This window comes from Corvus moneduloides, chromosome 4, assembly GCF_009650955.1.
Source record: "Corvus moneduloides isolate bCorMon1 chromosome 4, bCorMon1.pri, whole genome shotgun sequence".
In the NCBI taxonomy this organism is placed as follows: domain Eukaryota; kingdom Metazoa; phylum Chordata; class Aves; order Passeriformes; family Corvidae; genus Corvus; species Corvus moneduloides.
This window is the reverse complement of record NC_045479.1, coordinates 22,477,409-22,503,368: the sequence shown is the minus strand read 5'-3', so window position 1 is coordinate 22,503,368 and position 25,960 is coordinate 22,477,409. Positions and strand designations below refer to the sequence as shown.

The 25,960-nt window shown below is 51.6% G+C and overlaps 2 protein-coding genes and 1 long non-coding RNA gene across 4 annotated transcripts; 1 reads left to right on the top strand and 2 right to left on the bottom strand.

Moving 5' to 3' along the window:
* Positions 1-2,656: 2,656 nt before the first annotated feature.
* On the bottom strand, positions 2,657-11,898 carry MCM5 (minichromosome maintenance complex component 5). 2 transcript variants are annotated; one of them, XM_032107280.1, is made up of 17 exons: positions 11,800-11,898; positions 11,401-11,583; positions 10,462-10,588; positions 10,220-10,348; positions 9,756-9,928; positions 8,328-8,483; positions 8,074-8,240; positions 7,287-7,458; positions 7,073-7,184; positions 6,167-6,310; positions 5,798-5,863; positions 5,034-5,210; positions 4,818-4,930; positions 4,521-4,649; positions 4,127-4,269; positions 3,429-3,556; positions 2,898-2,999 (listed from the first exon to the last, which is right to left on the bottom strand). In XM_032107280.1, exons 2-17 carry the CDS (start codon positions 11,565-11,567, stop codon positions 2,898-2,900), a joined length of 2,205 nt encoding a protein of 734 aa, XP_031963171.1. In that variant the 5' UTR covers positions 11,568-11,583; positions 11,800-11,898. The 2 variants fall into 2 exon arrangements, with proteins under 2 accessions (XP_031963172.1, XP_031963171.1); XM_032107281.1 differs by lacking the exon at positions 11,800-11,898 and having other exon boundaries at positions 2,657-2,999; positions 11,401-11,567.
* A 2,045-nt stretch (positions 11,899-13,943) lies between these two features.
* On the bottom strand, positions 13,944-20,153 carry HMOX1 (heme oxygenase 1). Its single transcript, XM_032106221.1, has 5 exons — positions 20,012-20,153; positions 19,571-19,691; positions 16,775-17,266; positions 16,047-16,158; positions 13,944-14,690 (listed from the first exon to the last, which is right to left on the bottom strand). Exons 1-5 carry the CDS (start codon positions 20,041-20,043, stop codon positions 14,554-14,556), a joined length of 894 nt encoding a protein of 297 aa, XP_031962112.1. The 5' UTR covers positions 20,044-20,153; the 3' UTR covers positions 13,944-14,553.
* Positions 18,040-25,943, top strand: LOC116442780. Its single transcript, XR_004239643.1, has 2 exons — positions 18,040-18,120; positions 19,330-25,943. It is a non-coding gene; the product is annotated as an uncharacterized LOC116442780 (long non-coding RNA).
* The last annotated feature ends 17 nt before the right edge of the window (positions 25,944-25,960 follow it).

Below are 25,960 nucleotides of genomic sequence, written 5' to 3'. Positions count from 1 at the left end.
GACAGTCCTTTATCAAGTAGTTATCATTTGAGGAAAAATCTGGTCATTGTTACCAGCAGGACCAGCAATCCCTTATCAAGTAGATATCACCTTGCACCTACCCAGTTGAGAAGTGCTGTTCCTCACAAAATTTCCACCTGCAGTGCTATGCTCAACACAAGTCAGCACTAATCAGCAATCTCACGTTCCAAACAATACCAGTTGCGCACATCCCAGCTCCGCTCCTTGTGATAACACTGCATGCATTAATTGCTAAACAATGTTGTTTCAAGTTGCATGTACACTTATATAACCTCATACCATATAATCAACACATTTCTTGGCATGAAGAGATCAATCATTCTGATCCCCATCACAGAAATATACCTCAGCTCTCTATCATGTCACAAAAACAACATAAAAAAATTAGAATTTCCAACCTCCACACCTGCTAACGCCCAGCACAGCTTGATGTTCCTGGAGATGATGGCTCATTTAAAACCTCTGAATGACACATGACCACCATTGGTAGCCAGCAGCAGCCAAAATCCAGCCATGTCCTACAGAGAAAAAATTATGATGATGGGGGGTGTCTGAGGGAAGAAAGGAGGCAAGAAGGGAAGGGAGGAAGGAAGGTACGTGATGGAAATAGAGCCCTTTGCACTGTGTTCCCTGATCCCATTTCCATCTCTCTCCCCACACAGCCCCATCACTGGGTGTTCTTTCCAAGCCTGGGAACAGAGACTCACAGTCTCCTCTGGAGGCAGCAGGCTGTGGGTACTGATCCCATACTCCCACACTCACTTCCCCGTTTGCTTTGCTCCTGCTGCACCTCTGAAACAAGGTCCATAGACAGGTACTGCCTGCACCTTCGAAGCAAGGACAGAGGTTCTTGTGGGAAGGCGGCAGGGGCTGAGAGACCTGCAGGACCCATTACTACAGCTCCACAGGGGCTGTGGCTCGTGGCAGAAAAAAAGCCACGACACCATGCTGCTACCTCAGGCCTGTGTTGACCCTGCTCTAAGAGCCATTCCTGATCCTGCAAGAGCAAGTGCTTGATCAGGGGTGCAGGAGCTTGTGAGGAGGGCAGGATGTTTTCTACCAGACACTGGTTGTTTTGAGAACTTCGGTTTCTAAGGAAGGATGTGGCCCTGTTATTCCCACATTCCCTTACTCCTCCTCCATGGAGATAATCCCCTCTCTGGAGCAGCAACATCCTCTTGTTTTTCCATCCAGGGAGCACTGTGAGGACAGGTGTCTTTTTTTTCCTAAGGGGAAAAGAAGGGGCCCTCTTTTGTTCCAGCATTGCTTGCTCCAAGAAGCACTCTGAGGTGCTTGGCACATGCAAAAATACGGGGCAATAAAATCACTAGAATGAGAGACCTATCCCTGCCTATCCCTTGTGAGTCTTTGGGCCAGCCTTCTCTTCCTTCCAGCCCTCCACAAGGCTGTCCCCATCCAAAAAATTGGAGAATGAAGAGCAGAAGGCTGTTTCCCCAATTTGCAGCCAATGTTTCCCGGCCCACCACCACCCCAGCCCCTACAGACTTCCGACTCCACAACCACATAAGGAGTGGATTGTGTGCCTCTCAAAACACCCAGAAGCGGAGGGATGCTGTTGAACCCCCAAGTTTTGCAGTGGGGCCCAGCCCTCGTGTGACAGCTGTCAGACTGGGTGCACACCACAGCCCATTGGGACCCCTTGGTTTCCCCTCTAGGAGGAGGCAGTGCCACAAGCAGGCCCACAGCTCAGCATCCTTGGGACTCTGGTACCCTCTGCTGGCCCTGAACGTTTCTTTTGCTATTGAAACCTCTCCTGTAGACACAGGCACCGGCCTCTCCGCCACCTGCGGCAGCTGTGCTCACCCAACACTGCAGTCTTCAAAGGTCCCCACCAGTGCTCTCACAGCCAAGCTGCCGAGGGCACAGACCTACCAGCACCGTTCATCTCTGTGAGAACACCTAAGAGAGCCAGCACTACTTTGCTAGAAATAACAGAAACCTGCCAGTTTGTAAGTGCAAGGCTGTGCAGCAAATGCAGAAGGGTGAGAGGCTGCACAAGGGCACCCTGGGGCAGTGTCCAGGAGAGGCTCCTGGTGTGTGGGACAGTCCTCCCCACGGCCATTGGCATAGATGAAGGAGGTGGCAGGGACTACTTGGAGGATACCACATAGCTCAGGGGGATTACCCTGCATCCACATCCTCACTGGAGCAAGCAGGGAACTGTGCCCATGCCTCCAGCAAGGCTTTCACACAGCCCCTTAACACTGCAGGATAAAGGGCTTTGCTTTTACAAGCCCTGGGAGAAGGCAAAGAGGGGTAAGCAAAGAGCAGGGAACAAGCAGGACAAAAGTCATTTGCTTCACTGCCACTGGCCGAGGGGAAAGCAAGCAGCAGACTGCACACAGGGACTGGGTAAAGTGCCTCCCACCCTGCTGAGCCCAACTGGACAGCCTGTGCCAACAGGCTTTAATGCCTTAATAGACAAACCCCGAGTGAGAAATGAGTTTCTGCCTTCAGGGCTGTTGGTGCTGCCCATGAGGCTGGAGCCTGACTGAGGGCAAGTGCGTAACAGAGGGCAGGCAAGAGGGACACCTTTCTATCCAAAATCCTGCACCACCTCCAAAGGAGGAAGGGGATCCACCCCCCCTGCCCCTCAGGGCCAAAGATCCCAAGCTACCAATATCAGTTTTTACTTTAATACAAACTAAAAGCTTTTGGAGTTCAAAGAAACACGGACACGACACAGCAACAGAGCACACAAAGGAAACCCTAACCATCCCAAACCCTGGTTCAAAACGGAGGCCTGGGGCTGTTTGGCTCCCTAAGGAAAAGCTTATTTCAGGAGCAGTCCCCAACTCCCTGGGCAGGTGTCAAGCAGCAGCAGCAGCTCCCTCCTGGAGCCTGGGACAGGGTGGTCACTTGATGCGGTACAGGACTTTGCGCTGCATGCGGTGCTGGATCTCCCCCCTCCGCATCATCAACTGCAGCACCTTGTAGATGGCATGTTCTGGGTACTTCTGCAAAAGGGAAGAGCAGGGGAAGGTGAGCCAGCACAGAATAGCTGACAGGAGTTCAGCAGGAACCTGCAACCTCTGCTAAAGCCTGGCTATGACTCTCTAGAAGGAGTGAGCCCCATAGTCCAAGATACTGATGCTCCCTTCCCCTTTCACTATTTCAGGTGTGACTGCAGCCAGTGTCACAAATCAAACGGTTCTGGTCTCAAGGGTAGGACCCCAAACCAGTCCCAGACCTCGGAGCTTTTGCAGAAATTCGCCTCAGTCCCCTTAAACTCAGCAATCACTTTGCACACCATTCCCTACAAACAACTTCAAAGGCATGACCAAAAGGCTCTCCAGTCAGCTCTTGGTGAAGGGGTTTCATGCCCCCAGCAGCAGCCTGGGGTCCCTGGTTTCACAGCCCAGCCCTCCACGGGGTCTCTGACCCACCTGCCGCATGAAGTCCTGGATGATGCTGTGCTCCGACACCTGGGAGCCGATGGCAAAGCGGCGCTTGAGCTGCTTCTCAATGCGGGACAGCATCTCTTGGTCCTCCTGTGTTGTGAAGCCTTCTGCCCCTGCAGGGAGACACTGTGTGAACTCCCCAGATGTTACTCTCCAAGACAAGGTGCTCATCTCCTGTGTCTCCCACCATACCTGCACAGCTTAGCTTAGAGACTTTAGAGAACCCATGAACAACTGCACCATCAAAGGCTGTGGAGCACCAGCTACACAACTGAACACGGACCTGACTGCTGGAGCTTTCTTCAAACCCTTTGTTCCATGCTGCTGCCCAAGGAAACGTTGTCTTCACCCCCACAGAGAAAGATATTAGAGAATTAATAGGTTGGGGAACCACCTCCAGCACCAGACTCTGCCCTTGGGACCACAAGGGGCCAGACCAGCCCTCCCCTGACCAGCACAGGAGACCCTCAGTGTCATTTGCCATTGCCCTCCCTGTGAGGCACAGCCCCACAGCCATGGCAGCCCCTTGCTGCCACAAGTATTGCTTTGTCTTTGCTCAGAAAGGAGGTCCAGCACCTGCGCCTGACAGCCAGGTCATGAGAGAGGAGCTCGTCTCTCCCTGCCTTGAGCAGCCAGGCCCAGCATGTCTCTCCTGCCCCCAGCACAAAACACCTCCTCCTTACCTGACAGGCTGCCCGACATGGCTGCATCGAGCGTGGACACCTGGAAGAGCCGCAAGGCCTCCTCAACATCTGCCTCGGTGGCAAAGGGCTGAAGCCTCATCTTCGCCAAGGACTCGGCAATGCGCACGATGGCCTCCAGCTGCCTGTGGCCACAGGAGACATTCCCTGCTTTCTACTGCAGCTAAAAGGGTGTTTTCTTCCCCCTGACTCCTGCCATCCCCACCTACTCCACTCCAGGCACCTCCTGTCCCCATCCACAGCACTTTCAGTGTTTCCCGGTTCAGGGCCACATCCTCACATCCCAGCACCTCGCCAACCCCCTTCCTGGGTTACCCCAGAGTAACGCAGCCCCAACCCCAGAGGTGCTGGTGGGCGAGGAGGGGGTGCTGCTCACCGGATGGTGATGGGGATGCTGGAGCGGCGGTCGCTCTCCTGCTCATGCTGGCGGGTGCCGCTGCGCATCAGGATGTAGCGGTTCTTCAGCTTCTCCGCCGCCCCTGCCGACAGCCGAGGGCCGCACTTCCTGCAAGGGGGGACAGGAGCTAGAGGCAGCACCACTGGGGAGGGTCCCCTGGGCACCACTCCCTTCCTTGGGCCATGCTGCTGCACCACTGTGAGCCCCTCTTGCCTCTCACCACTGCCTCCCACCGCACATCCCGGGTGCTGCCAAAAATGCACTCCCGTCACTCACGTCCGACAGAAGGAGATGAGCTTCTTCAGCTTGTTCAGCTCGATCTCGCCCTCCACGGCCTGGGTCTGCGTCAAGGCACTCACGTGTAAGGACATCACGTGCTTGGCCAGTGTCTAGGAAAGCAGAAGGCAGTCAGACAGCAGGAATTCCCCTGCCTCCTCCTCCCAAAGAAAGGGGCACTGTGAGTCCCAGCTGCACCCGCGCGGCTCAACCCACCATGTCTCGCTCCTCATTGTGCTCATCCTTAACGATGAAGATCATGTCAAATCGGGACAGGATGGTGGGCATAAAATCAATGTTCTCCTCGCCCTTAGTCTCATCCCAGCGCCCAAAGACAGAGTTGGCAGCTGCCAGCACCGAGCAGCGGGAGTTGAGTGTGGTTGTGATTCCTGCCTGTGGGGGAAGGCAAAAAAAGGGATGGTGTCAAGACCACCTCCATGTCACAGCAGGGCAAGAAGGCCACTAGTTCAGGGAAAGGTCCAAAGCTGTTTTCAAGGACTCATCCTCAATCACTTGCATTTAAACAAAGCCCCTTAAGTGGTACCCAATTGCCCTGTAATGGTGCAGCTGGACCCACATGTCCTTCTCAATGGGACTGGCTTCAGCTGAGACTTGAGCACTGAGTAATTTCATTTAAAACCTCTTGTCAAAGGCAGAGACAGAGGAGCCCTCACCCCAGGTTTGTGATCTGAGACAAATACTAGGCAGCCAGGACTGAGTCCTCCTGTGCCAGGCAGCTCTGGCACAAAGCATAGGTTTGCAGGAGCAGCCTGAGAGTGACCAGCAAGGAGAAGCCATGAAGTTCAGGCTGCCCAAAGCCTCCACGCAGGGCTAACTGGTCTCAGACCAGAGATATCAGCAATCACCAATACCACTGCCTGGACTCTAAAATGGGCAGTTCTGGCAAAAGATGTGTGACCACTGGTTGCTGGGCTCTCAGTTTCCCACCTCAGGGCAGCATGCATCAATCCACAGCTCACCTTGGCAATGGAGATGGTCTGCTGCTCCATCGCCTCATGGATGGCCACGCGGTCATCCTCCCGCATCTTTTCATCCCGGGTGAGAGAAACCGGGCAAGGAGAAAAAGTCACCATCAGTCACCTGTGCCAGACCGCTGCTACACACCTACTGAAGTGACCCCCAACATAAAGCTCTGTGAGGACCTCCACCCAAGAGAGCAGGATGTAACTGAATTCCCTTGCAGCCCCATCCCCCCTGACCTTCCCTGAAAGGAAGTGAGGCAGTCTCAAGGGAGTTGCCCTTCCTCCTGCAGCTCTGGGCTCTCCTGGGACAAGCTGGCATCCCAAGGGCTCTCCTTCCCACTCCCACGTAGGCAGCCCCACAGGTACCTTGTCGAACTCATCAATGCACACCACTCCCCCGTCTGCCAACACCATGGCTCCTCCCTCCATGAAGAAATTCCTGGAGGAAGGGTCGCGCATCACTGAGGCTGTCAAGCCGGCAGCGCTGCTGCCTTTTCCCGAGGTGTACACCTAGTGGCGTGTGGGACAAGGAAAGGGACAGCACATCAGCTGCTGCAGCACCCAGGAGCCCACTGCTCTAGCTGAGATAAAGCACCCCTGGCTCTGCAAAGCCCGGAGCTCCCAGGGGGAAACACAAGAACCCTTCAGGAACAGCCCTCAGCACATGTAAAAAAACAGATGTGCTGGGCAAAGAGCAGGACTATTGCCTCATCCCAAGCCTTGGACTAAGCAGCTGTGACACACCGGAGGGCACGCAGACACACAAACACAGATATTAAGTACAGAACAGGGAGTGATTCATTGTTTGGTGGGCTGCTGCATTAGCTTTGTTTTCCCCTGGAGAGAACAATACAGACAGAGGCCGAGTTTAATAGAGACTACAAAAAACCACTGCTGAAAACATAATTCTATGCCTTGGCTCAGGCTGGAGGTCCGTGCTTGTGCTGCAGTCAACTTAATTTGTCCTGACCAGCCAGCCCCTCTGCTGATCAAGTCTCAACAATAAACAGCAGCACCAGGCACGTCTGTGGACATCTGCAAACAGCCTGGCTCATAGCATAATAAAAGGCATGACCTGCTTCCCCTTCCCTCCCTCATCCCCCATCCCTTCTAAGCTAGTGCTGCAAGCGGCAGTTCACACCTCTGCCAGCAAGTCCACCTGTGGATGCACAGGCAGGTGTCTGCTGTGGCTACTGTCGTGTCTCTGGTGCGAGACAAGGGGCAGAAGGCAGAAAAGGGCTGCACTACAAGTGGGCACCTCAAGCCACGTACCCCAATGGGTGAACACTTCTCAACGAACTTCAGCAATTGGGACTTGGCCGTGCCAGGGTCCCCCAGCATCAGCAAGTTGATGTCCCCTCTGCGGGTCAGGCCATCTGGGAGCCTGGAGTGACCGAGTTGGGAAGAAGAGAGGGAGGAGAGATGGTGAGCCTTTATTCTGATAACAAAGCACTGACTTTGATAACAAAAGCTGACTCTTTCCCACCTCTTGCGGGAGCCTCCAAATAAGAGGCAGGCGATGGCCTTCTTGATGTCAGTGCTGCCATAGATGGAGGGAGCGATGCTCTTGGCAATGGTCTCGTAGATGTTGGGCATGGCAGCAAGGCGACGAAGTTCCTCCTCTTCTTGAGGTGTCACTGAGCCTGTGAAGCTATGTCCTGTACAGGGATGAGGGGAATGATGCAACAGTGAACAAATGGATGTTTTAAAGGAAATTATACCACTCCCCCCCCACACACGACAACCAAAATCCCCTCCTGAAGATCAGGCCAAGTGCCACCAGGTGGGAAGGGTGGAGAGGGCAAGCATCTGCTAACCCAGCAAGGCAGGCTGTGCCCTTAGAGGCTGGTAAGGAAAAGGATCTTGGGCGAAGCAGCTCTGCAGGAACCAGAGGGAGAATTACAGTCAGGACCATGTTTTAAATACAATTTTAACCGTGGACTTCAGCTGGGATCCTCAGGGATGGCTTAGCAGATTCTCACTAAGATCAGTAAGACAAAATCACTTAAAGACCATGGAGGACTCAGACTGAGACCTCCTCATTTAATATCACTGAGGAAAAGTCCTACAGGACACAACTAGAGAGAGCTCAGGGCAAGTCAGACCCCTGGAATGGCTTGAACCTTCTGCTATATGAACACCAGAGAAAGACCAAGGCTGTGATTTCAAACAGTCCTTGCTGAGGGATCACCTTATTCAGGAACAGGGTGGGGAGTGTCTCGCAACACCAGGCTACCAACACAGACCAAATGCACACCAAAAGCAGCCCTCACCTGAGCCCTCCATGTCCACCTGGATGCCCACCACGCGGATGTAAGCGCTCCGAATGCCCACGCCCACATTGTAACGGCCTTTGTTCTTGCTCTGCGCAGACTTCTTGATGGAGTAGATCCCCATGATAGTGACTCTGTTCCCTGGGACAACTTTGTCACACAGGTACCTAGAAGGGGAAAGCAGAGGATGGTAGTGGGAAAGGATGGCACCAGCAACAGCCAGCAGGGTCAGGGTGGGAAGGCTGTGCCAGTACCTGTCACAGTACAGCTGCAAGTGCCGGGGCATCTCCCCGTGCGGCACGGCGTCCGGGGACTCCTGCAGTTTCAGGACCTGGAAATCCACGCACTTGCACTTATCTGGCATGATAAAATAGGGGTCTAGAGGGCACCTTGGGCGACCAGCTTGTTCTCTGTGCAGAGAGATTAATCAGGGAAGGCTGTTAGCACTCAGGAGCCACCCCTTGGAGTGCACCTGTAGAGGGGACAGCAGTGACAGCAAGGAGCAGCTGCCCCTTCCAAGCAGTGCCACATCAGCAGGTAAGGGCAGACACACGGGGCCAGACCGGAGGCCACCAAGCCCTCTGTCTTGTCTTCACCAGCTGCCAAATATGTACATGAGAACAAGCCAGAGGCAGGGTGTCACTTGTCTGAGCACTCTCCCTGCCTCCCTCCCCTCCCCTGCTAGCTGTAAGCAGGGAGGAAGGTAATTCATTAATTACACAGAAGGTAAGAGTACAGACTCAGTGACACGGCAGGGCATTTTTCTTTATAACCTCATGCACGAAGCAAATGTTAAGTGGTTTCTGGTGAGAAAGCAATTAGCAATGTGACAAGGCTGACATAAACCTCCCAGTCTCTCAAGACATATCTGCCTTGCTAGCTTACAAGCTCTCTGAGACAAAGAGCAGCTCCACGTCCTGCTGCCATCTCAGAATGGCACGACTGATGCTTGACTCCATGCAGGGCTTTCAGGGAAGGCAACACAAGAGTGCAGATACACTCATGCAGTCAGGGATCAGGAGTGAGGTGCTGTACAGACCACACACAAGAACGATCCCCAGCCCAAACCCCTCTCAAGCTGCATTAAGAGTTCAGGTGCAGAAAATAAATACTGGCAGGTATGAGCCAAAGATACAACCCACCAGGACTCACTGCCTTGAGAGCTACAGCATGATGGCAGCCTAATGCTCACAGCTCTCACAGGCACCAAGAGCTGTAAAGCAGGATAAAAAGGCTAGTAGAAAAGCATCCCTAAGGAAGGTAACACAAAACAACCCCCTCAGGAGGGGGAGGCAAGGAGTTTGTTTGGAAAAGAGGAGAGCAGCTTAACACAGCATTATGGGACAGCTGGAGGCAGGAATGGACCTTTACATACAACAGGCAAAGTTCCCTATGAACAAAAAGAACTCCCTGGACATGGTCACTCAACATTGCATGCAGCACTGACCATGCAGGGTCACAATCAGCATGACCACAGATGGACAGCTAAAACTTGCCAGCCACAACTGCACACTGGCACATGGGCAGCACGAAGGGTGGAGGCAGAGCAGTGCAGATGCTGCTGCCTTGTACAACAGGGAGCAGATTCTGCAATGGATGGGATGTAGAGCTGGAGCAGGAGGAAGGAATGCAGTCTTTTCTCCCCCTCCAGCCTGCTGGAGCATTCCTGTGTCAGTCCTTACGTGTTGCATTTCCTGGGCAGAGCGTAGCCCTCCAGGCCTGGGCGCACCGCGATGTTGCTGATGGTGTTGCGGCAGCTGCGGCACTGGATGGTGATTCTGGTGGCTTTGGCTCTCACAGGGGTTGCTGCAATTACAATCCCGGGGATCTTCACAAGGTGGGACATCTGGTCAGACTGAAAGGGAAAAGGTGAGAGGACAGTGACAAAGCCATCAATGGAGGATGTGAGGGAAACTACAGAGCATGAGCGCCAAGGACAGAACACTCTGTGCTGAACATCACTGACAGCAATAATGTCCCTGCAGCAGGAACCAGCAATAACAGCCCTTTGCAGTCAGATTTAAGCTGCAGTGTATCACTGCTTGTAAATTTGTCTGTGAGCTATGTGACCAGGTAGCAAAAGCTACCCTGCAATCACACACACACAAGCACCGTTCTGCGTGGCAGCCGATTCACTTCACCTCACCTTCAGGCTGCGGATGTTGGCTGCGTTGGCATCTGACCTCAGCATCACTTGGATGTCCTGGAGAGTCTCCTCCCCTGAGGGACGAGGACGAGTGACCTCATCCGCGACTTCTTTTGCCGCTTCTTCCAACTAGAGAGGGAATAGCTGTGCTTTAATGGTTTGTCCCAGCAGAACGTCAAGGCTGCTCTCGCGATGTGACAGTGTTCTAGGTTGCCAACCAGGCTGCCAACCTCCATTCTTACCAGCTGCAGGTGCTCTGCTGGTTGCTTGTACAGATAGTCTGCGAGATCTTCATCAAAGCTGGCCAAGTCTTCCATCTCCACCTCCACCCAGTACTGCCCCAGGTTATAGTGCCGTTTGAGCTCATCCCTGGAAGGCAGAAGTGGCAAAGGTTTGCAGGGCAGAAAGCACCAGTCACCCACAGTGGCCTTAGAACAAGCAAAGATCAGAAAAGGCAGGTTCTGCAGGTAGTTCTTGGTTTGGAAAACAAACAGGGAAAATTAGGTGACTGCTAGGAGAAGCGCAGGGGAACCTGGGCAATCTTTCACCCAAGCCCACTTTGAAAGGTGACATAAGACCAGGGACATCAGTGCTTGCAGTGGCAATGTAAAGTATTTACTAGAGTTACGTGACCAGATAAACAATGAGAAAATTTCTATGTAGGATAGTTATAATCCTAAGACGCAATTTAAAACTAAGGAAGTAATAACAGAACAGACAAGATTTTCCTAAAAAATGCCAGGAGTCATGAAATTCAGAGGTGAAAGACTGTTCTAGCCCTTGATTGTGATGTATCTCCATGTTTTCTCAGTTGTGTCTCCAAAATGCATAAGCAAAGGGATGGCCAAAGGAACTTCACAGACTTGGAAGGCGCATGTGGAGAGTGTTGCACTGATTTTAATGGATACAGACAATACTCCAGACCAGAAAGCACTACAACTTCAAGGACAGACCTTGAATTTCAGAACTAAGTGCAAGCCTGGCAGTGTGGATCCCTCTATTGCTACCTCTGCCACTGTCTGTATGCCTAAAAATTTGTGAGTACACCAGACCTCCACTTTTCTATCAGGTTAAATACAAACATCTCTTAATACCGAGCTTTTTACGGCCTACAGGAAGAGATAAGTGGCTATTGTATATGTGGGGTGTGCACTGCAGGAGAAAAGGGGCCACAGCAGCACCTGTATTTGAAAGTGAAGCCCGTCCGGTCCGTGCCCACTCGGTACTGCCGCAGGAACTCCTTGAACCGCTTCTGCAGCTGCGACTTCCGAACCTGCCCCTCGTCCACGGACGCATCTGCCCCCAAACTGTCGCTGTAGTAAATTCCGGGGTCGTCGAAGCCGGACATCGCGGCTGCTGCTCCTCTGCGGGGGCGAGAGCGCTCGGTCAGCTCCCACCGCCTCCTTCCCCCGCCCCGCACCAAGTGCTCCGCGGGATCGCCCCTCGCCTGCCGCTCCGCTCCGCTCCGCACCCCGCCCCACCCCACCCCCACTGGCCGCGCTCTTTCCCCGCAATGCCCCAGGGACCCCCAATCCCAATCCCAATCCCAATCCCAATCCCAATCCCCTCCCGCCCCGCACCTCGATTCCCGCCGGAATCCGCCGCCAACTTTTTCGCGGCAAAAGCGGCGCGCGGCGGAAACCAAACCGGCGCAGGGCGCGCGCGCCGCCTCCGCTGCCGCGCGCTCCGATTGGCCCGCCCGCCGCGCGCCGCCGCCGATTGGGCCGCGGCCGCCCTCCCGCCCCGCCCAGAGAGGGAGCGCGCGGCCCCGCTGCCGCCGCTGATTGGCCGGGGCGCTCCGCCCCCTGCCCGCCCCGAGCGGTTTGGCGCGAAATCTGGGAGCGAAGAGCGAGGCGAAATGGCGGGTGGGCCGCACCATTGCGGCGGTGCGCGGAGGGGGAGCGGGTGACACCATTGAGGGCGGGGGGAGCGGCCCGGGAGGTGCGGGAATGAGGTGAATTAATACTGCTGTAGGCTCCTGGGGCCTGTCACTGCTTCAGGGCTTCAGGACACGAGTTCTCCGGGATGCCTTCCTCCTGGCTAGTAGTGAATTTAGGGAGAAGGCTGGCAAGTGGCTGGGTGCACATTTTGCCCCTTCCAGAGGGTGGGAATGCGCGCCCTAGGTGAAGAGAAAGCTGGGAAGCGGAGTGCATGGCAAGGGAGGTTTCAGCTGCAGCCGTGGGAAATAAAGACGGTGTCGTCGTTGCAGAGAAACCAGATGTATTCATAAAGATCATAAGCATGTACAAACAAAGCCTTAGTCTCCACCTCTGTGGACTTGAGGCTCGGTCTGGAGTCCTTCAATGTGTGATAGCGATGGCTGTGAGATACCCACAGCACCACCTCTCCTGCCGTGAGCAGGGAGGGTATGATGCCAGCCAGAACCTGTATTTTCCAACTTTGAGGTTGGGCTCTCTGGGCAGTGGAGAGGGGCTGAGTGTGGTGCAGTGTGATTCCGAGCTCATGGACACGTGTTTGGCTCTTTGGGATCTTACCTCAGCATGGTTGAATGAACAAAATGGTTTTGTTGGGGTGCTTTAGAGGGACTGAATGGGTAGAATTTAATACAAATCGGAATGAACGAGTTCTTGTATTTGAATAGCTATCAAGCCTCATATCCCTGCTTTTCAAGCACTTGACTGTCTTTTTCAAGAATTAACTATATTTTTCTGGCAGGGGGATCCAAAGAGAGAATTATTAAATGGGGTTGGGGAAGGGATGTGTAGTAGATAAGAGCCTAAGAATGATGACAGTGCTGTTTTCCCACTGCTTATTCTCAGCAGGACCTGCCTTCTGATTCTTGTTCCTTGAGCAGGTTCAGTGCTGGTCATTAAAATAGATCAGTAGGAACACCTGTGTTTGGGATTAAGGTCACAGCCAGAACACGCAGATCATGGAGACAGATTGATCACAGAGGCTTTCTGGTAGAAAGAGAGGACTCTGAGGTGATAACACAGCAGTTTTGTCAGTCCCTGCAGTGCCATACCCAAACTGCAGCCTCTCCTGTGTTGGGAGAGCTTCTGGAGCAGGCAGGGCCTGTGGCTGGACACAAAGCCAGCCCTCCAGACCCGCCCCAGCAAAAGGCAGGGACAGGAAGCTGTGTGCATGGCCTGCTCCAGCAGTGCTGTGTGTTTGGAGTGCCTTTAGCGATGCCACATGTGTGCCGACTCCTGGGAGTGAGGGGTGTTGGTTTGCCACTCGGGTGAGGGCGTGTGGTTGTGTGCTTGATGCCTCTCATTCAGCTGCCTCGACCAAAACCTAGGATGCCTTTAACTTTTGGGTGGTGAAAACGTAGTTGCAGTTCTGATTCATGCCGAAGTTCTTGCAAAGGCAGCCTGGTAATGCAGCCCTTTGCTGGCAGCTCAGGGACAGCTGTCCTGGTTTCCCCCAGCTGAGGGTCCCATCCCCTTTTGCTTGTGATAGAACAGCAGCCAGTTCTTACGTACCTCTTCCACCCCTCAAAGATACTTTGCACGCTCACTGAATTTCATGGTGTTTCTAGAAATAGAGAGCAGTGTGTAGGAGCTGAAGGAACCTGCCCCAGCTCATAACAGGTTATTGTTAGCACTGAGTGGGAGCAGAGTCTGGCTCTGATGATAGCTCCCACTTCTGTCTATTGTCACGTCTGTGCAGGCAGCAGCTCCAAAAGACATAAAACCAGGAGGAAGAAAGACACTTCCGCTCTCTCTGGGTAAGGCTTTAATAATAGGAAACACCAGGCCTGAAGACTTTACATTGAAATTTATTATGTGTATAAATTATACAACCAGAAAAGAATGACACTGTATCTTCAACAACTGTCTTTTGCTTTTCAAAGACCAAAAATGATTGGCCAAAGAATTAACAAAGACCTACTAGTGTCATATAAAACCGTCTGTAACCCATGGGAACCATGTGGCTCTACAGAGAAAGTGATCACAGTATTATCTAGCAGTATAAAAAAACTGAGCAAAAAGAGCTCTGAGGAGCTCTGTATTTCTGAGGAAAGACAGATGTCAAAGCTGTGTTTCTGATCCTGTATGCTTTTAGTAGGCACTCTGTAAAGCAACGACAATTCTTGGCCATTGTTCTTAGCCTTTCCTACCCTTGGTTTTTGGTGATAAAGTTAGTCTCTGAGAAGAGCTCACACCAAGCACAGGAGAGACTTTGCCTGAACCCCCTTACAGCACAAAGAGAACCCCTCTTTGATTTCTGGGGAGAAAAGTCTCCTAGTATTAGTGGCAGAACCAAGATCACAGTACCCAGTCAGGGGTAATTTCTCTCGCAAGGACTGGGGAAGGTGGATTAGTTCAGGTTGAGAGAAGTCACAAAGAGAAGATGAAGGTCCTGCTTTTTCACATGGCAAATAAGCCCACGGCAACTGTCATGGCGAGGAAGCTGAGGGCCACAATCCACCGCACCAGGGACGTGGTGGGTGTTGTGTCTGTATTTCTCATCTTTGTCCTCTCACTTTCTTTTCCAGCTGCTGGACCTAGATCAAATAGAGAGAAAAAGAAAATAAAGACAAGTGAGAAGAGGTTGTGGCAAGAAGCTGCTAACATGCCACGTTTGCTCTCCCCAGTGCCAGAGCACACCCTGCTGGAGTCATCCAGGGAAGAAGGAGAAAGCCCAGAGCCCAGATGGGAGAAACGGTGGCAGCAGGTTCTGCTCTCCCAGTGGAGAAGGGAAGCAGCAGACTTGACCTGGGAATCACAAAGGCTCACAACCCCTCTGCCTGTAAATGACTACCAGCCTCTTCCCTTGTCTCCTTACAGGCTTGTAACTGCGCTGCCCAGCTCCATCAGACCCCTGATGTGTGCAGAAGACAGATAAATACTTAAGCCAGAATTTTAAAAGGCATTTTGTCTCCTATTTCTCATTGATTTAATTAGTTACGCATCTAATGACCTTGAACAGTCTTCAGCACTCGAACCAATTTTTGCAGTACAGCTACAGGATGGGATTCCTCATCCAACACTAGGTTTTTCTGAAAAATCTTACTTGTATGCATCTATTGGGAAAGGAATGGCAAAGTTTCACAGAGAACCTTTAATGTCTTTCCCACAGAAGCTGCTTTAAGCTTCACTATCTAGAGATGCTTAAGGCAAGGCTTGCTTTTCATTCTTTGCTGTGGAAAAACTGTGGTTCAATCCAGTATGCACTGAAAAAAATCTCCATTTTAGTTTCAGAATGTGTAGGTCGCAAGGGTTTTTTTATTTGAATTGCGTGTCATCATGGAAACCACTCTGCTCTGTAAACATCTGAGCTCGCTCCTCACTCAGGTACAAGCCTGACTTACAAGCTGATTACATTCCACCATCCAGAGCAGTGCTCACTATAAACCCAGCACACTCTCTGGAGTGTTTTCAGTAAATACTTCTGGAAGGCAGGAAAATGATCAGAGGGAGATACAGTCCAAAAGGACAGGCTGCTGGATAGGACTGTGTGTCCAGAAGAGCCTTCTGTCAGCATCACAGCACCACGGCTGATCTGCGGCACCCAAAATTGATGCCTTTTCTTCTCTGAAATCAAGGTCAGTTTTCCCTGTGGTGAATGAACCTTACATTTGTTAAAGCCCTAGAGGTGGAGAGAGGAGTCTCTTTTTGTAAAGCTTCCTCACTGCCACTCTTTCTGGAGAGCCCACATGTGTTATCCTTGCTCTGTCATGTCCAGAAGAAGATTTGCACACAGCAGTGCCTCTCCTTGCACTACCTGCTGATGGCTGGAGAAGAGATGGGGCAAGCACCTCGTGCTTGTTTCCCAATGGCTTTTACAAATAAGGACAGAGGAAGGAAGGAGAAGGAAACAAAGGAGCACTGTGAAGCACCTGCCCTTAGAAGTCTCTTACCGTGCTCATGTGATTTGTTGATGTTCCTCATGCGAAGAAGCTCTGCTTTTGGCTGCACAGGGTGACCATTCTCCTGGCCCTTGGACACCAGCTCCTGCAGTGCCTCGAACACCTGAGAAGAAAGAACGCTGTCTCATTATGTGGCCTCCTCTTGTTCTTTCAGTGGACCCCTTGCCCCTTCTCCAGCCACTTAAGGAACTGGAGGAAGTCATGAGGCTTCAGTCCAAGTCTCCTGGCAAATTTTGCACAGAACAAAAGCTGCCTGTGAGGTCAGGAGGATGTCTCTCAAACTCCTTGCTCAATTTACAGATTCTCCTTGAAGCTTTCAGCTAAGGAGAAGGCTATTGCCCATCTTCTGATGGGAAGGAAAGCAAGGTACCTGTCACCTAGTCAGAGTCCACAGAGGACCTGTGGAACTTCACCACAGAGGCAGGACAGATAGTAGATGGTAATCCCCACTCCAGTATGAGCCCTCATTCGTATCTGAATAGTGGCACATGGAAGAGACTGGATTCAAACACGAAGGGAGGGAGAAGAGCTTTTCAGAGACCCCTGTTTTATTCGGCTCCCAGGTTGGAGAAGCATGGCCATCCAACTCTGACCAGCTCACCCTGATCCACAACTTCTCATAAGCTCCCCAGCAGCAATACTGGCCTTCTATTTCCCCTCAGCTGTTTTCTTGTTTGAGAGAGGATGTGGGCTGGCAGGGCTGACTGGTTGTTACTCACCTGTATATTTAACAGGAATGCTTTCTTGGCCTCCTCCATGACTCTTTTCTTAGTGGCAAGGTCCATCTCGAGAGCATTCATGCGGGAGCGATAGAGCTGCTTGAACTTGGTGGCATTGGAGACCCCATCAAAGGTGAAGAAAGCCAGCCCTTCCCCAGTGCTGGGCAGCTGAAGGGCCTTCTGGGCAATTTTCTTCAGCACCTGCCCCCCTGACAGGTCTCCCAAATACCGAGTGTAGGCATGGGCCACCAGGAGCTCTGGCTCATTCTTGCCTACGTAGTGGAGCCTCTCGACATATTTCCAAGTAGCCTCAGGACATGGGATCTCTTCCCTCCAGTTTCTGCCATAGAAGTACTTGAGGTCTTCCTCCAGGGCAGCTTTGCGGTGCAGCTCCGCCGGAAAATACACTGGGGCATAAACTGGATTGTTCTTGTTACGCTCAATCTCTTCCTCCAGAGCAGAGTAGATGAAGTACAGGGATGCCGTAACCAGCTGAAAGGGAAGAAAGAGGATGAGCTACAGGTGCATGTGTTTGTCTTTCTCAAGTCTGTGGGAAAAAGTGTACTAACAAAAAAGGCACACCCACTGTGAGTCATGCACATCTGTGATGTTGCAGATTTCCAGTGTGGAAAACAGAGTGCAAGGTACAGGGAGACACTGTTTAGTCCCTCCCCTTCTGCTTGAGGCCACAATCAAGCCCTTTCCAGCAGGTATGGGTCTTACTGGCTCTTCAAGTCACTGCTTTGCCTTCAAGTTGAAGTCCTGCAGCTTGATGTCATGTAAACTGGAGCCCTGCTTAAGCATTCCTGGTCTCTTCCCATTCCCTCAGTCAATAGGGTATTCCCAAAGGTATCCTTTCTGGTACATTGTTCAAATTTGAATGCTCCAAAACGTGGCTTCCCTTTGTGGGGCCTTGTGAGATGCTAACACACTCTGGTTATTTTTCAACATATTCATCCTGTCAGCATCCCACCATCCTGGGGACTGAAGCACCACCACTCTGCTCACTCAGGCATGCAAGTGGGGTTGCCTCCTTGCTTGCCCCAGGGAGACAAGATGAAAGGGAGCTGGAAGCACAGCCTGCCTCTGAAAGATGCCTTTGTGAAGGAGTGCTGTGAGGCTGTGTTCTCCCCTCTATTTTGAAACCATTGTTATTGTTGTTTTTCCCAGCTTATGTGATACTTTCTATCTGCCAGCTTTTCCACGTGGTCTGAGACAATATAGCTGTGTTCTTTCCTTTTCCAGGCATTCTGTTTTCAGAGGCTGTTACACCTACACCACCCCTTCCTTACCCTGGGACCCCTTGTGAGCAGCAAAGGGTAAAAGATGAAGGTGTTGCAGTACAGGTGAGTCTGGGGAGGGGGGGATTATGCTGCTCACAGGAGAGAAAGCAGTTTCCTTTCTCACAAAGCAGTCAGTTCTGCAGGAAAAGAGTTCCTGTTTCAACCTTTCCCCACTGTGCCAGCAAACAGGACTTTGATAAACACATGGGCAGTGACTGGTTGTGGAAACAAATATCCACCATCTGGGGAGTCACATAGCAGGGCAGATATATAGGTCTGCCAAGAGAGTAAACAAAAACAGAGTTTTTTAAACAGTAACCTGTTACCCAGCTTACTGGAAAAGAAACAAAAGATGGGAACATTGCCTTAAAAATTAAGCAAAAATATAGCTTAACTGTTTTCAGAGGCAGGGAGTGATTTAATGAGAATGGATTTTTTAAACTTGCTAATTTTTAAAGTTCATGTCCCATCTTGTTCCCCTGACAGCATATAAAAATCATCTAAGAAACAAAGTTTTATTTCTGAAGGTCTTTTTACACTCTTGCCTGTCTCAAAGTTCACTGCCTAACCAATGCCATATTTCTAACAGCAGGAAGTCAGTATCTGAGATTGAATTTATGCTTGACTAAGTATTCTGAATGTCACCTGTCAGAAGTAAGTAGTCTCTTTCCTACTTTTGTGGATTTATTTGCTAAGGAACAATTGAACAACAAAGTAATTAAGCCACAGGTTGAATCGGTAGCTGTTATTTGCAAGTCCATGCGTCACATCCTACAGTCTCTCAGGAATTTCTGGCCCAGGTGTTTGCTTTGGTTTTGCTCACGGCTTTGTTATGTGGCTCACATCCCAGGAATTGTATCTAGCCAGGTTAGGCTAATATGTGAAAATGTTTCTCTTTTATCTCGAAAAAAGCAACAGGCTCCTGCTTGTTAGCAGCAGACACGGATTGCTCAAACTCAGTCTGCTTTTGAGTTATTGTTCATGATTTGAGCTGTGGTATAACTCAAGTGATAATGCTAGGTTCAGTGCCAGCAATGATCCCACATCCTCACTTTCTCACCATCCCATCATTATTTCTATCTGCAGCTGCCTAGAGTGTTGTAAATATAGAATTCCCCCTCTTTTGGGCATTCCAGCTGCTCAAGTATCTGAACATAGTTCTATGTGCATTAACCATCACTGGCAATAATTATCATGCAGGCATTTATGAAGGAAGAGAAAAGCAATAGCATTAGTCCCATCAACCTCTCTGTCCTTTTTCTCCTGTTTCAGCTTGGCTGTCCATCCTGATATGCAGAGTCCTTCCCTACCTTCTGCAAGAGGAGCCAGTAACACCTCAGGGTGCAGGAGTTTGATGTTTTTAATCTTTTTCATAGGAGATGCTGATACCAGCATCATGTCCCCATCCTCCTTACTTGGACTGGCCCCATCCTCCTGCCTTTAGTGCCCTCACAGCCCATCTGATCTAACTGGTGAGGAAATCCTATCCTCAAGCAATGCTGCTATGAAGTACCTTAAACTCCTGGAGTGACACCTGCCCCTTTTGGAAATTCCTCATGAACGGTGTATTCTCCGCCCGCTCGTGCACCTCCTTGGTAGCTTCTTTCAACAGTTCTGACAGGTCTGTGGACATTCTGGGGAAGAACAGTGAAACAGGTATTAGTGCTGTCTGCTCTGACAAAATAGATCTTAGCTCTCCAAGACAAAAGGGGGAGCCTGGGATGGCAGGAAAAGGAGCAGAGCATTCCGGAGAGCTGTGGATGGGAGTCAGAGAGCACCAGCTTTCCAAACACTGTCCCGAGCAAGGAAGACTGACAGACTCTATCCAGAAGTGAAAGCAGCAGCATGCCTTTCCCTGCAGAGCAGGAACAGGAACAGCATGCCTAAAAGCAAGGGGAGAAACACAACACTCCCCTAGCAAAGCGCTTCCCTTTCACTCCCGTCCCGCTCTCACCTTTCGGAGCTGTGCGCCTGGGAAGTTTCCATGTTTCTCCACGTCGTTTCACTCCTCTGCTTCCCTGCTGTTGCTCGTGCTTTCCTCCTTCCTTTCTGCTCCCAGGACAGTGAAGCTCTGAGCCGGGCAGCCTGGCTCCCACATCCAGCTTTATACTGCCAGGCCACGTGAGCAGCGAACCGCTGACCTCAGTGTGAGTACAAACTTCTTGCAACACAGCAGCACTTCCCTTCCGAGCCTGGCTGTCACCCTCTCCTAGCCTGCAGCCCCAAGGAACCAGAAGGAAGTCACCTGATGCATCTTGATAACTAAGCACAAACAAGAGGATGTCCAGAAACTTCTCTTTTAAGGGTGCCTGGCTCTGTAACCCTTTCAGTGCCTTGCCCGTGGCAGGCAGAGCCCGGGTACTGCAAGAGGTGCTCGTTGTCCTGGAGACAGTGGGGTTGGACAAGGAGGGTGGATTTACAGGGGATTTAGTGGATTTAGTGCCTGGGGCAAGGAGAGCAGCCTTCTCTCCCTACACCCCAGTCTGTGTCCCCTGCACCCTCCCTGGAAAGCTAATCCAGCACTCACCCTCACCTGCTCTACCGCAGCTCAGGTAAAAGCATCTTATCTCCCATGGCCGTGCATAGGCATGCACCACCTCTGGCCTGCAGGTGCCAGAACTGCCCTTGAGCAGTTCCCCCTTGCCCTTGGCACTGGGCAGCAAACCCTGACGGTGTGCACAGAGCCAACACAGGTGTGCCAGTGCTGACGTGCAGAGAAATCCATTCCATGCTCTCTTGCTCATGGAAACAATGGCATCTGATTAGTTTGACAGCTGGCTCCTGTTGTCATCACAGCAGCGTGCAGGGCAATTTAGGAAAATAGCACTCCATCTCCTAGATACCCAGAAGGCTGGGAGAGCTGAAAAGATATCATACGGGACTTGGGGAAAACTGAGGGAGTCTGCAGAGACTTTCAAAGGCACATAATTTCTCTGATGTGGGGAAAGAGTTGGACATGGTGCTTCTGCCAGTAGCTGTTGCTCTGCTGGGTTTTTTTGATAAAGTGGTCAGTGAAGCAGCCAACAAATGAAGCTGGGCCCTTCTTTCCCACCTGTAGCTGGGCTGGAAGCTGGGCTAGCAGGGATAGATGATTCATTGGCTAGCTGTGCTTTGGGAAATCCCACATTTGTGCTCAGCCCAAAAGAGCAGGGCACTTAGAGCCACCATTCCCCTGCTGCTGCAGGTATGAGCAAGTCCCTGACAGAGTCGTGCAGGGGGTGGTGGGGAGGCAGAGCCTGGGGTGGAAGGAGAAGGACTGTGGCGTCTGCTGTCCCTCTGCAGCCAGTCCCCTCTGTGGATGCTGCCATCCAAGCCAGCACCTCACCTGTCTCCCTGTCACTGCACCCACACCAGCCCCAGCAGGGTTGGGGGCTGTAGGTTAAAAAGCTGTTCTGGAAAAAATATGCTTCCTCGCTTCTTTTTTGACTCCAGCAGACATCTGGCTTGCAGTGTTCAGGAAGGATTACTCAGCGTTTCCATCCTGACTCAGCCAGACTTTTCCTGTCTTGCTTTTGTCTTTTAAAGCAACAGTGCATGCTGGCAAAAAGCTGACACGTTCCATTCTTACCCCCATGCCACTGCAGACAACTTGCTTACTTTTCTGTAAGGTAAAATAAATGTATCAGGATGTCTGAATCTTCAAAGCAAGTGTGACAACGCCCCAAACATCTCCTGGGAGTGCAGAGTCCACGTGTAGAGCAGCGAGTGGCATGGCCAGTCCCTCCTGGAAACACTGATACCAGTTTGCTGCAGAGATGGCCCCAAAATGAATGTTTCCCTCTGGCATAATTCCTTAATGCTCTCATTTTCTGTCATTTTCAGTGAGTCCTATTCTGACAGGGGAAGCTGGAGCACAAATTGAACCTCTAGTTCTAGTGGAGGGAAGTAGGAAACATATGAGAATTACATGAGAATAAGAATTATATTATGAGAGTATATTATTCATTTTGTGAAATCATATGAAAAGAATCCAATCCTCAAGCCCTGCCCCTCCTTTCACCTGCAGCCCTGGCAATGCACCCAGTTCTTCCCCAAGGATTTTCTGGGTGCTTTCAAGCCAATGACTTTGTCCCCAGCCTGCCTGCCTGCCTTCTTCCAAGTAGCTGCATGCTTGGAGGCCATATAAAGGATGTATCCCAAAGTCCTTCTCCTTTTCATCCAGGATTGTGGTAGGTTTGAATGAGACTGGGGGGAAGAAAAAGAGAGTCTAGTCATGTTGCTACCATTCCATGTAGGTTTTCTGGCTTGTAACCATACTGCCCCAGGACATGGAGCAGTACCTCCTCTGGATCCTGGGGCTTTACCTTCCCCATGGCAGGTCACAAGAGATGCAGCTCACCTCTGCCAGGAGATTTGCAAAGGTGCAGACAAGCAAGCCATGCCCCATAAGTGATTTATGCTGTCTGATCTCCCGCTGATTTGGGTTTCTTGGGATGGGGCAGCTGTGAGACTGAGCCTAGCTCTCTGGAAAGGCCCAAATGCCCTGCAGCAAGATGGAACGAGAACTGAAAGTGGGGTGTCATCATCTTTGCAGTTGCTGGCCTGGAGCATTTCTGGTCCCATCCAGCAAGGACTTGAATTGCTTCTGCTGTGCTGTTGCTTTGTGGTATGGGGAAGGTCAGTGACACCGAGTGAGCCAATGTGCCAGCAGGGATTTGTGAGGGCCATCTCTTCCTCAAAGAGAACTTTGGACGTTGACACTTGAGAGCGGTGAACGAGGAAGGAGATGTGTGCTTTTAGTGGAAGGAACAAACTGGCTCCCAGAGCAGAGCGGGCCATGGGAAATCAGAGGCCAGCTGCATCCAGATCACTAGGAAATTTTGCTTGAATATCACTGAAGTATCAGAGCTGTGGTCTCCACCGTGCCTGCCAGAGGCCCTGTTGTCTCCTGCTCTTCCATCGATCTCTGGCTGGGTGGTGCCAGAGCTACACACTGTGAGGACACCAGCAAAACTGCCCAGGGGATTTCTAGCAAAGATGAATAAAGTAGCCTCAGGCAAGAAGATATTTGCAAAAGTTCCTGCTGGGCTTAAAAGCCTGTCTGCACATCCCAGCCCCTGAGAAAATGCTTAGTCATGAGATGGGAGATGAATGGTTAAAAACAACAGAAAGTTATTGAGGGGTCAGTGTTTCCATGTGGAACAGGAAAGTGGGGAATTTTCCCCTCTTTGTACATTAGCAGCCTATTTTGCCAGTAGATTTATGGCCAGAAGTATCTAGTTACACAGGCAGTCACGGGATGCAAAGTCAGCTCTCCTGAGTCCCTTGTGGGTAGCACTGTTCCACGCTGGGCTCTGGCAGGCTCAGCTCAGCTCAGCTTGGCTTGGCTTGCGTGGGGAAAACCAGCCTCAGCCAGCTCAGAGGGAATGATGGGCTCTCTCAAACCATGACACAGCAAAATGCAGCTGCCTGGTTTGCACTCGGAAAGCTGACTCAGTAACCAGGATTTGCTGTGTAATGGTAGGGGAAAAAGGAGTTACGATAACTGCTTAAAGTTACTTGCTCTAGGAAGGAGTCCATGCTGGAATTTACAGGGATATCCTGTGTGTTAATCTGTGTTTACCAAAGGGACATTACCTCTCCCAGCCCTGCCTTGGCAGAACTGACTGTGCTCACTGCTCTCTCAGCATCCAAAAATCCCAGTCTCGATCAACGATACGGGTGGAAAAAAAGGAGGTCAAGAGTCCAATGCACTGGAAATCCCTATTGGGAGCTCAGGCACTGCAGCTGTTCATGGGGCTGGCACTGCTGGTACCTTTGGAGGGTTGGACAGCCAGGCATGGCTGTGCTAGGCAAACCCCACACATAGGAACCCCAGAAAATGGTGTGGTGGGAGATGGAGGCACAGGCAGATTTCTCAGGATAAATGAACCAGCATGACAAAAATAGGAAATGCATATTACAATACATATTTTCACAGATGTATGGGTATATATAGCACAGAGCTATGGGCAAGGAGAGAGCCTGGGCTGTCTGGAAACAGAGCGGGGAGAAGGAGGGAGAACAGTGCAAGCACCCTGAAAAGCATATGCCTGACCAGAGTCAGGCAGCGACCTAAAGCACACAGCGGGTCTCCATGTTATGGGTACACTGGGGTGAAGTTTTGGGGGAGGGTGAGTAGAGCCCACCACATTTCTTAGAGTCTTGGTAGCCATGGGAATCAATCCTGTGTCCAGCTAGGAGCTGCTTCGGCAGCCAAATGGAGGTGTGGGAGGGAGTGGGGCAGAGTTAGCAAATAAAAATCCCATTTTGTGAAAGTGTTTCACTCGGTGCTGCTCCCTCCTTTGTTTCAGTGCTACAACCGTGGAAAACAAAGTGTGCCCTGACTGCGAGACAGAACAAACCGTGAAACTTTGGATTTGACAAACAACACGTATTCAACAAGGAAGACCTTGTACCACACTGCTCACGCCTCAGGAGAAGGAGGAACTGGAAGCCAAGTTTTGCATAGAAAACGAGACCCAAGTCCCCCCTCCCCGCCAAGGTTTCCAAACGACCTCTGCGTGGTTCCCTGCTCCAGGCTATAGGAGAAATGCTGGGCCGAAGGAAGGGGCTGTTTCTGGAGATTTCTCCAGCTGTCCGGAGCAGCGGGACCGGGGCCAGGAGCAGCAGCTGCAATCTCCGCGCTGCCATAAAGAGCCTCCCGTGGCGCCTGCTCCGCCGTGACTCAGCAAAGCGCCCCTCGCGCAGCCTTTACTCAGCAATCGCCCGGCCTGACCCTGACTCAGCAGGACGCCCACGCTGGGAAAAGGCTGACTCAGCACTAGCGAGAGGCGGCTGCGGGTTTTGGGGCTCGTGGGAGAGGGGGGGAGCCCTGGTGGAACGTGCGGCATCGCTCACAGCCACAAAATGTTCCCCTTTCAGCTGTCCTTCCCAGAGCCACACCGGGTGAGGCAGGAAGGGTTGGAAAAGCTGGTGTCCCAAGGTGGGGAAGCTGCACACTCTGACCTGGAGACGTGGAGGATGCTGTGGCCATCTGCTCTGGGACCGGGACAGTCCGTGCTCCATACGGGGGGAGTCAAGGCATGGGAACACTCAGGGGCCGGATGGGCACCCAGCTTTCACTTGTGCTGGTGGAAAATAGCAAACTAAGGAACCATGTGTGGGAACGAAGCCATTTTAGAGACAGGCATTTAGGATGTGCCAAATTTAAGTGACTTACTCAAGGCCACGTAAGGTGTCTGTGGCATGGCCTGTGCCCTCTCCTTCGCTCATTACCAAGGATCGCTCCAGGGCAAGCAGGCAGGACCTCATTTACCCCACCGAGCTGCTGTCTTTTGAGAGGGTGACAGGTACATGCTGACGAGGAGAAATAAGTCAAAGAAGGGTTAGAAAGGGCAGATATTTCTTCAAAGTCCTTAGTTTATGGCACAGTGGGCTCAGCACTGGAGAGCCCTGTGCACGATGGAGCATACGGACTGCAGCCCCCACGGCAAGAGAGCCAGAACATCCCCGTTTTTTGGGGGGATGCATTCCCTAGAATCCCAGGCACCGACGAATCAGGGCTTTGGGCTCAGCCCTTCTCCTAAGCAGTGCTGGGCACAGCAGGACCTCAAGGCCGTGGCGGCAGCTCTTTGGCTAAATAATCATTAACAAGGCGACGTGGGATTTGAATTGTAGTGTTAGCTGCTGGGTGTGGTCTGGCAGAGGCGGAGAGGGACCAAAGGTGCTCGGCAAATGGTGAGACTGAAGGTGCCTGGTATGGGGCGAGCCACCACCTGACTGCCCTGCTGGACTTGATGGTTCATGGTGTGACAAAACATGTCCCTGCCCAGGGGCAGCAGGGCACTGCTGGCAGATCACCCACTGGCTTTTCTTCTTTTCTTTTATTTTTTTTTTTTTTCCTTTTTGGACTCAGGCTGCAAAACAGCTCAGAGAAATTGGCACCTCTCTCTCTCTCTGA